This window comes from Tursiops truncatus, chromosome 8, assembly GCF_011762595.2.
Source record: "Tursiops truncatus isolate mTurTru1 chromosome 8, mTurTru1.mat.Y, whole genome shotgun sequence".
Lineage (NCBI taxonomy): Eukaryota > Metazoa > Chordata > Mammalia > Artiodactyla > Delphinidae > Tursiops > Tursiops truncatus.
In genome coordinates, this window is record NC_047041.1 from 70164869 (window position 1) to 70178420 (window position 13552).

The 13552-nt window shown below is 50.8% G+C and overlaps 1 protein-coding gene across 3 annotated transcripts in view; it reads right to left on the reverse strand.

Annotated features, from left to right (window-relative positions):
- Positions 1 to 669: 669 nt before the first annotated feature.
- LOC101318370 (harmonin) overlaps positions 670 to 13552 on the reverse strand; it is a 52507-nt gene continuing 39624 nt past the window's right edge. For 2 of the 3 annotated variants that reach the window (XM_073808651.1, XM_073808652.1), the window contains exons 16-22: positions 8853 to 8894; positions 8243 to 8296; positions 7810 to 7909; positions 4909 to 5015; positions 4280 to 4375; positions 3489 to 3544; positions 670 to 1113 (exon numbers count right to left, since the gene is read on the reverse strand). In XM_073808651.1, coding sequence (XP_073664752.1) covers positions 1101 to 1113; positions 3489 to 3544; positions 4280 to 4375; positions 4909 to 5015; positions 7810 to 7909; positions 8243 to 8296; positions 8853 to 8894 — 468 coding nt within the window. In that variant the 3' untranslated portion in view covers positions 670 to 1100. The remainder of the gene's footprint in view (positions 1114 to 3488; positions 3545 to 4279; positions 4376 to 4908; positions 5016 to 7809; positions 7910 to 8242; positions 8297 to 8852; positions 8895 to 13552) is intronic. The other variant, XM_033862602.2, reaches the window with a different exon arrangement.

Consider the following 13552-nt stretch of genomic DNA (forward strand, 5'->3'; position numbering starts at 1 on the left):
CACCTTAAATCAGAGTCACCTTCCACTTCCACTTCTCAGGAGGCCTGGGAACCCCATCTCCTCATCTTGGATCCCCATGAGATACCTATACCGACAGACCCCACTCTCTTCCTTGGAGCCAGCCTGAGAGCATCCCTGGGCCCTGTAACCAGGAGGGCTTTGACTTACTCCCTGCCAGCCCCTTGGAGTTACACTCTCCTGCCTCAAGCCCTTGCCTCCTTCCATGAGGTTTTTCTGGATGTAATTTCATGGATGGAGTGGACCTCCTGCAGCTCCCTTGCTTACATCCTATCTTGGTGAACTCAGGAAAAATAGCTGTAACCGTGCTGTGAGAGAAACTGGGGCACCTCACACCCTGAGGTGACCCTCTGGGGCTCCAGCTGTCAGCTGCACTTTCTGAAACTGAGTAAAGTCCCTGCCACATGGACTTCATTTTTTGCTTCATGTCCTTCTGCTGAGAAGACACTGAATAGCCCAGCCTGTCTCCTGCTGCCCTAGCCCGCTGCTCCAAGGCAGCCCCTGGCTGTTTGATCACGTCCTTCATGTCAGTCCCAGATCCCAGCACTGGGATCTGTTTCTCACTCTTGAATAGGGGCCAAAACTTCACGATTTTGAATTTGGCAGCCTTGAATCTGCTGCCCGAATCCACACTCACTCCCATAAGCTGGAAAAGAAGTCTGTTTATTTTATTAATGAGTTCAGAGTAAGATTGTGGCATCAATCTTAGCAGCAATGAGAGCAGGAGAGAGAGGAGAGGGATGGAGAGGGATAGACCCAAGAGTCAGGTCCTAGCAGAGTTCAAGGGAGAAGGCTCCCAGATTCACAAAGCCAGAGGAATGACAGGAGAGTCTAGATCGCAGGGGCCTCTTCAGAACGGCTAGCTGCTCCCTCCCTCCATGCTGGCCTTCAGAGGGGTGGCCCGAAGTGTTCCTATGCAGCCCTACTTCAGGGCCAGAGGGAGTCTGCAATCCCTGGGTGCTGGTGGGTTTCCAGGGTGCCTGCAGGCTGCGGTGGCTCAGCTGGCTCCAGGCATGGTGTCCAGGAGGGTGGGTCCCTAGCTCACTGGCTTCTCCGGGTGGGTTTGGTTTCTCCTCTGAACTTCAGAAGAAGGTCCTGTGGAGAAGCGGAACAAAGCAGGAGGGTGCAGGTCTTGTGGGTGCGCACCTTGCGCCGAGGGCAAGGCTGACGAAAGGGGGCACACCCTGCCCCTTGGAGGCACAAGGCCTTGCCGACCTCTGGATCCCCTCTTGGTGCAGGCCCCAAGCAGCTACACCCCAGCCATAGCCACGGCACACAGGAGGCCAGGGAGGGCGCAGAAGGGACACCTGGGATGAGGTAGGAGGGGACCAGAGGCAAAGGCACTGAGGTCCCTCACAGAGCAGATGACAAGTGACAGAAAACAAAGGGCCACTGAGGCCATCCCAGAAGCCACGGCCACAGTTGAGGCCAACCGTCCTGGGAGCATGAGGCCCTAATATTTTGAGAAACTTGCAACAGAAAAGTCAACAAATCCAGGCTTGGGTCTGCCCCCTATGCTGCCAGCTCTGGGCTTTAGGCCACACCAAACCCCAGTTTCACGGTCACCTACCAGCTCTGTCCATGGGCACAGCCCTGTCACAGGGCAGGAAATACATCCCAAAGCTGGGCTCCACTGTGTCCCACAGACAGAGTCCAGAGTCAAGGGAGAGAGAAGGCACAGAGGACAGTTTGGTCTGAGTAGGGCTCAGCCACAGCAGGTCACAACAGGTCATGGACAACTCTGATAGGCCAACCCTGGTTCTTTGGACCAGCTTTAATTGCCTCTTCATTACCCTGGCTCTGGCCAAGCATGGCGGCTTTGTGGAGGTCCCAGAGGGTGGGGCTGACGGGGAAGGGGCATCCCAGGCTGTGCTTCCTTTGGGTTCTCCCAGCCCATCGTGCCTGGTTTGAGGCACCGCCTGTGCCAACCGAGAATGGAGCTCACTGCTCTATCCTGCTCATTGGGGTGCTATGTGGGACCCAGGGCAGATCCCAAGGGCTGTGCTGAGTCAGGACACCCAGGTCCCAAGTATGCCGCACACTGAGCTCTGCTTGGCTTCCCTGAGCGGGAGGGCCTTTGAGTCCAAAAGAATTCCAGCGCCACCAACAGCAGGCCCAGGTGGTACTTCAGGGATGGCGAATCCCCAGACACCAGTCCCAAGAACCTGCCGACAGCGTGGGCAGCAGACAGCCACGACGTGCAGCGTGGACAGACGGGGCCCTGCAGCCCGCCTGCCTATTCATCACGGGGGTTGCCAGGCTCCAGCTGCAGGAGGAACCCGTGTCTAAGCATGGGAGCATTGTCTCCAAGGAGCTTTCAGACCGGCTAGGGGCTTTCGGCTGCAGAGGAGGGAAGAGAAGAGCTACATACGCAGAGCGGAGCAGGAAACACAAAACAGGGCTTGGTTATTCCAGGCAGAGCTCCACCGGCCCTCTCCCTTCACTTGGCTCCTGCCTCAGGTCCTGCCTAGGCCCTGGGTTCCAGAATTAGTTGCTACAAGACCTTGATTTCTCTAAGATGTACACAGGACTCAGCCTCTGCTGGGAGGGGGAGTGGGTAGGCACCGTCATGACAGGCAAGCACAGGGGTGGGGAGGTGATGTGATGAAGTGAGGGTGGTAGACAGTAAGAGGCACACACAGAGGCACAGAGAGAGACAGGGGCAGAGACGGAAAGACAGAGAGAGAGAAAATGGATGCAGGTGGCAAAGATGGCGAAGCAGGGACTCAGAGCCAGGGGTGGAGAGAGGCAAGAAAAGGAGAGGTAAGAGAAGAGGGAGAGAGATGAAGGGAAGAAGGATGCAGGGGAGAGGGATGGATGGGAGAGAGATTGACACGAAGGAAGGGGGAGCAGGAGGGAGGGGAAGGACAGAGAGAGAGAGAGAGAGAGAGAATGAGATAGAGAGACCCACACAGATACAGAGACAGGAATGAAACAGACATAGAGAGAGACAGACCATACAGGGAATTGCAGAGAAAGACAGAGACTGGGCCAAGGAAAGCCTGCAGGATGGGACCAAAGCCTATGGTCCTGGCTGCATGAAGAAAAGCAGCTATGTAGCAGGAAGACCCTCCAGAGAGCAAAAGACACAGAAGTCTTTAAACTAGCTGGTGATGGGGCAGGAGATGAAGTTCTGAGTGGGGAATCAGAAATCTGAGGCTTTGTCCCAACTTCACTGTTTACTTGGCCTGAGACCTTGAATCTCTCTGGGCTTCAGTCTTCCACATGGAAAGAAGCATCCGGACAAGACCGACTTGGAGGCGGCTCTGGCAATGCTTGAGGACAGTGACTTAGTTCTAGGCTTGCTCTCGCCTGGGAGCTTTCCAGGATCAATTACTACTAGACTTCGTGTGCTTGCGCCATTCCGTTAGGCTGGATGAGGACTGGGGCTGGGCTGGGGGAAAGTGGCCAAGATCCCGGAGGAGGAGGAGGGAGAGGAGGTAGGGGGCCAGGCACCTGCACACACTTACAGCTCATCGTCATACTCCTTGGGGGGACAGACGGCAACGACAAGGTCGATCCAGTCCTGTGGGGAGAAGCCATGTGACTCTGAGGCATGCCCAGCGGTCAGTGGCATGTCCGCCCCTGACACTCCATTCCCATGCCTGGGCACCATGGCCCAGGATCAGCCGGCTGGGGCCTTCTTCCCATTGGGGGTGGGGGGTGGGCCCATGTGGGGCTGGAGGTCCTCCTGGTGGGGAAGGACCTCACTGTGCAATCCCATGGTCTGGGGAAGCTTCCAGACTCTGAGGTTTCAGAACCATAGAAGCCAGGGTTGCCAGGTCCTTGAATGACACCAAGTTCCCAAATGCTGATCTGCAGAGCCTGGCCAGGCATCAACCTCAGAATCACTTGGGGAATTCCTTAAAATTCTAGATTCATGGACTTGGTGCCTGGAAATCAGAGGTTAGGTCCTGGGAAACGGCATTTTTAACGAAGTCCCTAGGTCATTCTGATGCACAGCCAATTGGGGAACTTCAGGCCTAGCTTTCTGCTGCTAACATTTGAATCCCCTCAATGGCATCACTGCCAGCCTTAGCTTATCCATCATTGTGCATCCTTGGCTTGGGTGTATCCAATAAAAATTTTGTGAAATATCACTAGGCCCCTCTACCATGCAATAGCTCCTAATATTGAACGGAAATCTCTCCTCAGGACCTCCCTCCATCCAATCCAATTCTGCCCTCAAGATCACAGAAAACTTTCGCTCCCTCTACCCTAATGTAGCACTTGAGATAGTTAAAGACAGTCATCATGTTACCCGTGAGTCTTCTCTTCTCCACATCCCTTCATGTGGGTCCCAGGCCCATCCGGTCAGCGTCCTCGGCACTGAACTTAATACCTCAGACTCGGCTGCCTGCATACAGTTGCACAGGTTGTGCATTGCACAACATGGGCAAGCACCATTCACACTGTAGTCTGTAGGAGGGCACCCCCTCGGATTGTGCAGTGCACAGCCAGGGAGACCTTATGTGGTGGCCCTGACCCAGGTGGGTGTCTAATGAGCCAGAGCAAACTACCACCAGCCCCTCCTCCATTTTGGGCCCTCTATTTCTATTAATGCTTTCAAGCACTCTCTTGATTCCTGTTTGGTGTGTACTTAGAGAAGACCTTAAGAGTTTTTCTTGGGTGGGTTGCCACATCTGGTCTTCTGGAGTCTATCTGTGCCACTTGTTTTTTGGATTCAAGGTTGGAAACTGACTTTCTGAATTCTATCTTGTCAGATTAAGACCACTGGCTGGATAGGGTATGTGAGTGTCACCCAAGAGTTACCTGGACCTTGGATATCGGCCCTGGGATGGGGCACCCTGACTGTAAGGCCTGGTTGCAGAGGCCAGGGTTTGAGGCAGGCAGGCGAGGGAGGGATAAAGGGAGGGGGATTGTTCTTACCCCCTGATTCCAGGCCTTCTGCAGGGCAGCCTCAGCCTCAGCCAGGGTGTAGTCCGTCACGATCTTGCCATTGATGGCCATGACCTCATCCCCTTTCACAATGCCACCTGCAGGAAGATAAGGCTGACTGACCAACTGGGCTGTACACGGAAAACGGGGAGTGACTGTAGGGCTGCAGAAGGGGCCTGACTTGGATTCTGAAAGCTCATATGGGCTCAGAAAGCACAAGGGGAAACAATCGACCAGGTTGCTCAAAGGGCACTTCCTTCCCACCCCATCCACACACCCTCACCCCAGCTCAGTAGAATCGGGACACCAGTGATGAATTATTGCCACCCCAGCTTTTGTATGGGCCTCTGATTGCAGAGGGAAGCAGACCTGCATTTCCAGGGAGGTTACCAGAAACACAAGCTAGTTCTATGAGCCGTCGTCCCTCTCTGTGCTCTAGCCGTGCTGGTCGGCTTTAGGTCCCTGAGCAGACTGAGCTCTTTCCTGCCTCAGCGCTTTCACATGCTGTCCCATCTGGTGCACCTGCCCTCGCTCTTTCCCTCTTCTTCCAAGTCTGAGATAAAACTCTGAGAGGTCTTCTCTGACTGCCCACTCCATCTCAAGAACTTTCCTATTATTCTATTAAAGTATCCTGTTTTTTTTCTGCACAGCATTTTTCACAATTTGTAACCATATATCTATTTATTGACTGGTGGTCCCTCCTACCAGACTGTCAGCTCCATAAGGGCAGGGATTGTCTTTTTAGTTCACCACTACATCTCCAGCACTTAACAAAATACCTAGCACAAAATAGGAATTCAATAGATATTTCTTGAATAAATGAGTGATGAGTGATGTTGAAGGTGCTCCTGGATAAGCGGACCTGTGATCTAATAAGTAGTTTGAGAAAAGCTGACGTTATAAGCTTAAACAGAGCTACTCACTGCAGGACTTGTCAGAACCTTGAATATGCTAATATGCCTTGTGGCTCTCCGAGAAGTAGATCTAACACACATCTTCAACTTCAGAACCCTTTCTTCTTCTTTTTTTTTTTTTTTGGAGCAATTTCTCCCAGTTCTGGTGTCCACAGAACGTTCTGTGCTATGCTGAAATAGTTTACTCAGGAGCCTTGCAGGCATGAAGGTCCACAGGATTATGATGTGTGTTGCTGAAGATGGTGGCTAGGGTGGCTTAAAACACATGTGCTCCTGGAGAACTTTCACCAGCTGCTTGTATGTCCAAAGTAGTGTGGAACCGAACTGTAGACAGCAGTTTCCTCTGGACAGTGGGCCTGGGGAGAGGTAGCTTCCGCATTTTCACTTTGTACAAACCCAAGATGCAGCCTCAGGGCCAATGAGGCAGTGGTTGGGCTGGGGCTTTGTAAGGTGGGGAGGGCCCGGGAAGCCACCCGTCCATCCTGGTCCTCTTTCCCTGCTAGACATGGCAGACAGGTGGGGCCAGCATCAGCCCTTCCCTCAGCTGGCACAGGAAATGAGGACAGAGGTGGAGCGCATTGGCCATGTGGGCAGCGGTGGGCCATGGCAGCTGCCTAGCTGAGCAGGCCCCCTTCTACGGCGGAAATGAAGGCTCAGGTGTGGCTGTGAGGGGCCGAGGTCACCAAGGCCCGGGGTGGCAGAGCTGGACTCGCCCTAGCAACCCACAGAAGCCTGGCTGCCAGTGTGCCCAGGTGACTGGCATCACTCCACCTCCTGCCTCAGGCCCACACCCACCCTCCATTCTACCGCCTTGGCTTGTGGGAGAGACTCCGGCCTAGCGCTGCAGAGAAGGGATCTGACTCTGGGATTCCCTGCTCTGGCCTGCAAAGGTGAGGGGCTCCTCCTTCAAGGGCACCTATTCCTCCACAAAGGACTCAGGAGTACTGAAAAGCTACCCAGACTTGGAAGAAGAAATCACTAGCGGTGGCGTTTCAGACAGTGTCAGGTGAATGGGTTGATCGTTTGAGGCACAAGTCTGTGCTGGGTCCACAAAGGCTTCACTCATCAGCAGGGGTGTTTTTGTTGGTAAGGGGATCAAGGCCAAGCAAGAAGATCATGCCACAGGAGAGACACAGGGTGGGAGGGGGCAGGGCTGCAGAAGGTCCCAAGCAGGGGTGGCACTTGTGCTGGGCAGTAAAGCGAATGACCAAACTGCTTGGGTTCAAGGCCTGCCTCCATCCCTTACTGGCTGTGGGCCCTGAACAAGTATTATACTTAACGTTTCTGTGCCTCAGTTTCCTAAGATGTGAAATGAGAGTGGTAACGGTATCTATTGTAAGAATTAAATGAGTTAATACACATGATTACTCAGACACAGGTTATGTGCAGGTACTTAGAATAACATCTGGCACGAGGTTAGTTCTTGACAGATGTTGCCTCTTATCATTATGAAAAGGACGGGTAACGTTTTGATGGTTTCTCTCTTGCCTTTACTTGTGCTGTCCTCTCTGCCTGGAAAGCCCTTTCCCTCCTTTGCAAGGCTAGCATCAACTTATCTTTAAAGGCTCAGCTCAGTATCACCCTTGTAGGGAGCCCTCCCAGCAGCCCTCTTTCCCTTGATAGGTTAGGGGCCTCAGAGTTCCCACAGCATCCCTCCACCCTCTCAGTCCTCTGCCAGCCCACAGCAGACCACACTGTTATCGTCAGCACCTGGCAATTCTGAGGATGTTTTCACCACTAGATGGGGAGCCCCCGGAGGGCAAAGTGGTGTCTGGTTTGCCGTGTGCCTGCAGATCCTGGCACTGTCATATGCCTGCAGGTAACATGTGGGACTGATGCATGAGTGGGCGGATCCAGGTGGGAGGGCATTCCTGAGAATGGTCAGCCCACTCCCAGAAGGCTGCTGTTTGCTTTCTTGGAGGATCCTGTATAACCACAGCACCATCCCCAAACTGGGGCATGGCTGGTCCCCACTAACCGTGCCGCTCAGCGGCTCCGCCCTCGTAAACAGCTGAGACGACCACCTTCCCGATCGGGGAGTCCACACCGCCTTCCAGGGCCAGGTCTAAGGCTCCCTCCTGGTGAGAAGAAAACAGGCCTTTGGAGCCAAGCAGACAACAGGCTGTGGGCACCTGGGCGCCCAGGAGCCTCTTGTTGGGGCCACAGACAGGGCAGGAGAAGCCATGGGGCAATGGCAGTGCCGTCAGGGAGGAAATGGGGCATGGATGCCAAGCGGGGCCTGGGGGTGTGGTCTTACAATAGCAAGGGGTGTTCCCAAGGGGAAAGAGGAGAGTGGGAATCTGAGGGGTCCTCCAGGAGTCACCTTGAAAGTAGGAGAAACAAGGGACCAAGATGGGAGGGGCAGGGACAAAGAAGCGTGGTCCCCGCCTGACCTCCATGTGCCCGGGTACCTTCTTAATGCGCAGGAGCCGGACATCCTTTCCTACGATCTGCTCCGGGGTGAACTAGAGGGAAAAGACAGTGGGGATGAAGGATGCCTGCCTGAAGGATGCAGGTGGGGGCAGGGGTGGGAGGGAAAGCCAGGCACCTGTGGGACATTGGGCCCCACAGAACACACGGTCAAGGGGACCTTGCACAGCCTCATCCCCATCAGTCTTCAGCTGGAGGTCCCAGGCCCCATGGGGCCCATGGACACGCACACACAGAGATCGTTTTTCCCTGGGATTACTGTGAGGACTGGGCGAGAGCATGCCTTGTAAGTACACAGCACAGTGTCTGGTATGTAGTTAGTGCTCAGCAAGTGTAACTGTTGCTGTAAACCACACACACACACACACACACACACACACACACACACACACACACTCGAGTTCACAATGGAATGCTGTTTGAAAGGAGCCTACACAGGGAAGAGCAGCTGGGGCCTCCTTGGGGCTGTTCACACGCCCTGCCTCATCCCCAGGGCCCTCAGAACCCACAGTGCACCAGCACCAAACACACCGTAATCCCCCACCCCCCACTCCTGGGGTTACTCCCCAGGGGAGGAGAGCTATCTCTCACCATGGAGTAGGGGTCAAAGCCTTCCTCGTATTTCCGGAAATCCTGGAAGCAAAGGGAGGGTGTTAGGGCTTCAGAGCAGAGGCCCTTGAGTCACTGCAGGAAAGAAGCTTAGGGCGGAGGAAGACGGTGAATGGCTAGGAGGTAGGGGAGAGAGTGGCGGGGTGAGGGGGCAGTTGTGGACTGCATGGGGGATTCGGGGGGGAGGCTGGCAGCCCTGACACCCAGAGCACCCCTGCTCGGGAGAAGCGGGAAGCTACGGGAAGCATTCGAAGGACCCTGGCCCTGGATCCTGCACTGTTCCAGAGGGGTGGGCATCTGTGGCTGGCAGGGGCACCTGCTGACATCTAGGTGGTCTGGGCAGCCTTGCTGAAGGTCTCATTGCCCACAGCTTCAGGTCTTTTAGGCCCTTTCTCAGCTCCTCCAAGTGCCCACCTGAGGCCAGGTCCAGGCTCTGGGGGTGAAGCCCAGCTTTTCTCCACCCAGTGCTCTGACCCCAAAGAAGGAAAATACTGCTCAAGAGGCTCCCTGGGGAAACCAGTCACAACATAATGGGCATGGGGAAGGGACATCAGGCACCCAGAGGCAAAGGACGGCTGTCTGTGCTTGCCCAGCGCCTGCACTGTTCTTAATGTAATGCTTATCTAGAAGATAAGGGCTCCCCCCAGAACCTAGCCAGGGGAGGAGGAGGGGGATGCTCAGCTCTGGGTTCCTGGCTTGGTGGGAGCTGTGGGAACAATATCCCTAATAATATGCCCTTCTCACCAAAGCGAGGTGCTGAGAAGGGAGAAGGGGGAGCAGAGTCGGAAAAGCACTGTCTTCCCAGGAGTCACACACAGAGAGCAGGAGCCCGGGGTCCATGGATTGAGGGGCCAGGCATGCTAAGCCTGAGGGCAGCAAAGCCTCAGTTAGTCCCCACGGGAAGGTGGGAGCAAAGGGGAAGCCCTGTGACAGGTGCCCATGCAGCCTCGCTGGACTGAGTGGAGTCACCCGTCAGCATACAGTCACCTGGGCCACACCAAGTGTCCCCTGGAGCCTGTGGTTGGCATCACGGGGAGGTCACAGCCTCCTCTGTGCCCAGCATGCAGCAACCAAGCTCTGGGCTCAAGACGGGGGCCAGATATCTGCAGATGGATCCCTGGGCATCTGCCTGCCCTGCCTCCTCACTCGCCTTCATCTCCTGGGCTCAACCCCGAAAAGCCTGGGGGTCTCTAGCCTGGCCCAGCTCTGAGGCCACCCCAGGTTGGTGTGTGGGTGTCAGGGCAGCAGACAGAGGAAAGGTTGCAGCAAATCCACGGGCAAGGGGAGTCACTAGGCAGGATGTGGAGTCAATTCTCTTTCACGGAGAGAACCCTGCCTACCCCTGGCTGTGTCTTCTGGAAAAGTGAGCAGGGCTGGCTATGGGCCTCCCTCTCTCCTTCCCTCTGAGAATCTGCTCTCAGCGACAGGCCAGATGGCAAGGACTTGTGTCTTATGTGAATTTAGATTAGAGGCCTATAAGCCGCTATCGTGGGTCGGCCCTTGAAGAGGGAGTCCAGCCCTTCGTCCAACAGATGGACCCAGAGAGGTGACATTCATGCTCAAGTCACCCCGTCAGTGGGCAGTGAGGTGAAGGTCTGACTCCCAGTCTGGGCCCTTGGATTCCTCACCTTCCTGCCTCTCTCTCCTCGAGACCTATTTGTGCCTTGAATAACAAAACCCTTAAATGTCTATTTCATCCTGAGAGGCAGGATGGCGTAGGACTTAGGAGCCCAACTATGGAGGCTGACCTCCTGGGTCAAATTCAAAGCCAGGGTCTGACACTAGCTGTGCCATCAAGGGCACGATTCCTAATCTCTCTGCATTGGTTTCTCATCTATAAAATGCGGGTGGTAAAGGACTTCCCTCCTAGGTTCTGGTAAAGATGAAAAGAATTAAAGCACATAAAGTATTTAGAAACAGTGCTTGTCCAGAAGGGAGTGTCATGATATACTTAAAGTGATGAAACGGAAGAACCTACAACCAAGATTACTCTACCCAGCGAGGATGTCATTCAGATTCGATGGAGAAATCAAAAGTTTTACAGACAAGCAAAAGCTAAGAGAATTCACCACCACAAACCAGCTCTACAACAAATGCTAAAGGAACTTCTCTAAGTGGGAAACACAAGAGAAGAAAAGGACCTACAAAAACAAACCCAAAACAATTAAGAAAATGGTCATAGGAACATACATATAGATAATTACCTTAAACGTGAATGGATTAAATGCTCCAACCAAAAGACATAGACTGGCTGAATGGATACAAAGACAAGACCTGTATATATGCTGTCTACAAGAGACCCACTTCAGACCTAGGGACACATACAGACTGAAAGTGAGGGGATGGAAAAAGATATTCCATGCAACTGGAAATCAAAAGAAAGCTGGAGTAGCAATACTCATATCAGATAAAATAGACTTTAAAATAAAGAATGTTATAAGAGACAAGGAAGGACACTATATAATGATCAAGGGACCAATCCAAGAAGAAGATATAACAATTATAAATATATATGCACCCAACATAGGAGCACCTCAATACATAAGGCAACTGCTAACAGCTCTAAAAGAGGAAATTGACAGTAACACAATAATAGTGGGGGACTTTAACACCTCACTTACACCAATGGACAGATCATCCAAAATGAAAATAAATAAGGAAACAGAAGCTTTAAATGACACAACAGACCAGATAGATTTAATTGATATTTATAGGACATTCCATCCAAAAACAGCAGATTACACTTTCTTCTCAAGTCCGCACGGAACATTCTCCAGGACTGATCACATCTTGAGTCACAAATCAAGCCTCAGTAAATTTAAGAAAATTGAAATCGTATCAAGCATCTTTTCTGGCCACAACGCTCTGGGATTAGAAATGAATTACAGGGGAAAAAAAGGTAAAAAACACAAATACATGGAGGCTAAACAGTACGTTACTAAATAACCAAGAGATCACTGAAGAAATAAAAGAGGAAATCAAAAAATATCTAGAGACAAATGACAATGAAAACACGATGATCCAACACCTATGGGATGCAGCAAAAGCAGTTCTAAGAGGGAAGTTTTTAGCTACACAAGCCTACCTCAAGAAACAAGAAAAATCTCAAATAAACAATCTAACCTTACACCTAAAGAACTAGAGAAAGAAGAACAAACAAAACCGAAAGTTAGCAGAAGGAAAGAAATAAAGATCAGAGCAGAAATAAATGAAATAGAAACAAAGAAAACAATAGCAAAGATCAATAAAACTAAAAGCTGGTTCTTTGAGAAGATAAACAAAATTGATAAACCATTAGCCAGACTCATCAAGAAAAAGAGGGAGAGGACTCAAATCAATAAAATTAGAAATGAAAAAGGAGAAGTTACAACAGACACCGCAGAAATACAAAGCATCCTAAGAGACTACTACAAGCAACTCTATGCCAACAAAATGGACAACCTGGAAGAAATGGACAAATTCTTAGAAAGGTATAACCTTCCAAGACTGAGCCAGGAAGAAATTGAAAACATGAACAGACCAATCACAAGTAATGAAATTGAAACTGTGATTAAAAATCTTCCAACAAACAAAAGTCCAGGACAAGATGGCTTCACAGGTGAATTCTATCAAACATTTAGAGAAGAGCTAACACCCATCCTTCTCAAACTCTTCCAAAAAACTGCAGAGGAAGGAACACTCCCAAACTCATTCTATGAGGCCACCATCACCCTGACAACCACAACCAGACAAAGATATTATAAAAAAAGAAAATTACAGACCACTATCACTGATGAATATAGATGCAAAAATCCTCAACAAAAAACTAGCAAACAGAATCCAACAAAACATTAAAAGGATCATACACCGTGATCAAGTGGAGTTTATCCCAGGGATGCAAGGATTCTTCAATATACACAAATCAATCAATATGATAAAACATATTAACAAATTGAAGAATAAAAACCATATGATCATCTCAATAGATGCAGAAAAAGCTTTTGACGAAATTCAACACCCATTTATGATAAAAACTCTCCAGAAAGTGGGCATACAGGGAAACTACCTCAACATAATAAAGGCCATATATGACAAACCCACAGCAAACATCATTCTCAATGGTGAAAAACTGAAAGCATGTCCTCTAAGATCAGGAACAAGAGAAGGACGTCCACTCTCACCACTATTATTCAACATAGTTTTGGAAGTCCTAGCCATGGCAATCAGAGAAGAAAAAGAAATACAAATTGGAAAAGAAGAAGTAAAACTATCACTGTTTGCAGATGACATGATACTATACATAGAGAATCCTAAAAATGCCACCAGAAAACTACTAGAGCTAATCAATGAATTTGGTAAATTTGCAGGATACAAAATGAATGCACAGAAATCTCTTGCATTCCTATACACTAATGATGAAAAATCTGAAAGAGAAATTAAGGAAACACTCCCATTTACCATTGCAACAAAAAGAATAAAATACCTAGGAAGAAACCTACCTAGGGAGACAAAAGACCTGCATGCAGAAAACTATAAGACACTGATGAAAGTAAAGATGATACCAGCAGATGGAGAGATATACCATGTTCTTGGATTAGAAGAATCAATATTGTGAAAATGACTATACGATCCAAAGCAGTCTACAGATTCAATGCAATCCCTATCAAATTACCAATGGCATTTTTTATGGAACTAGAACAAAA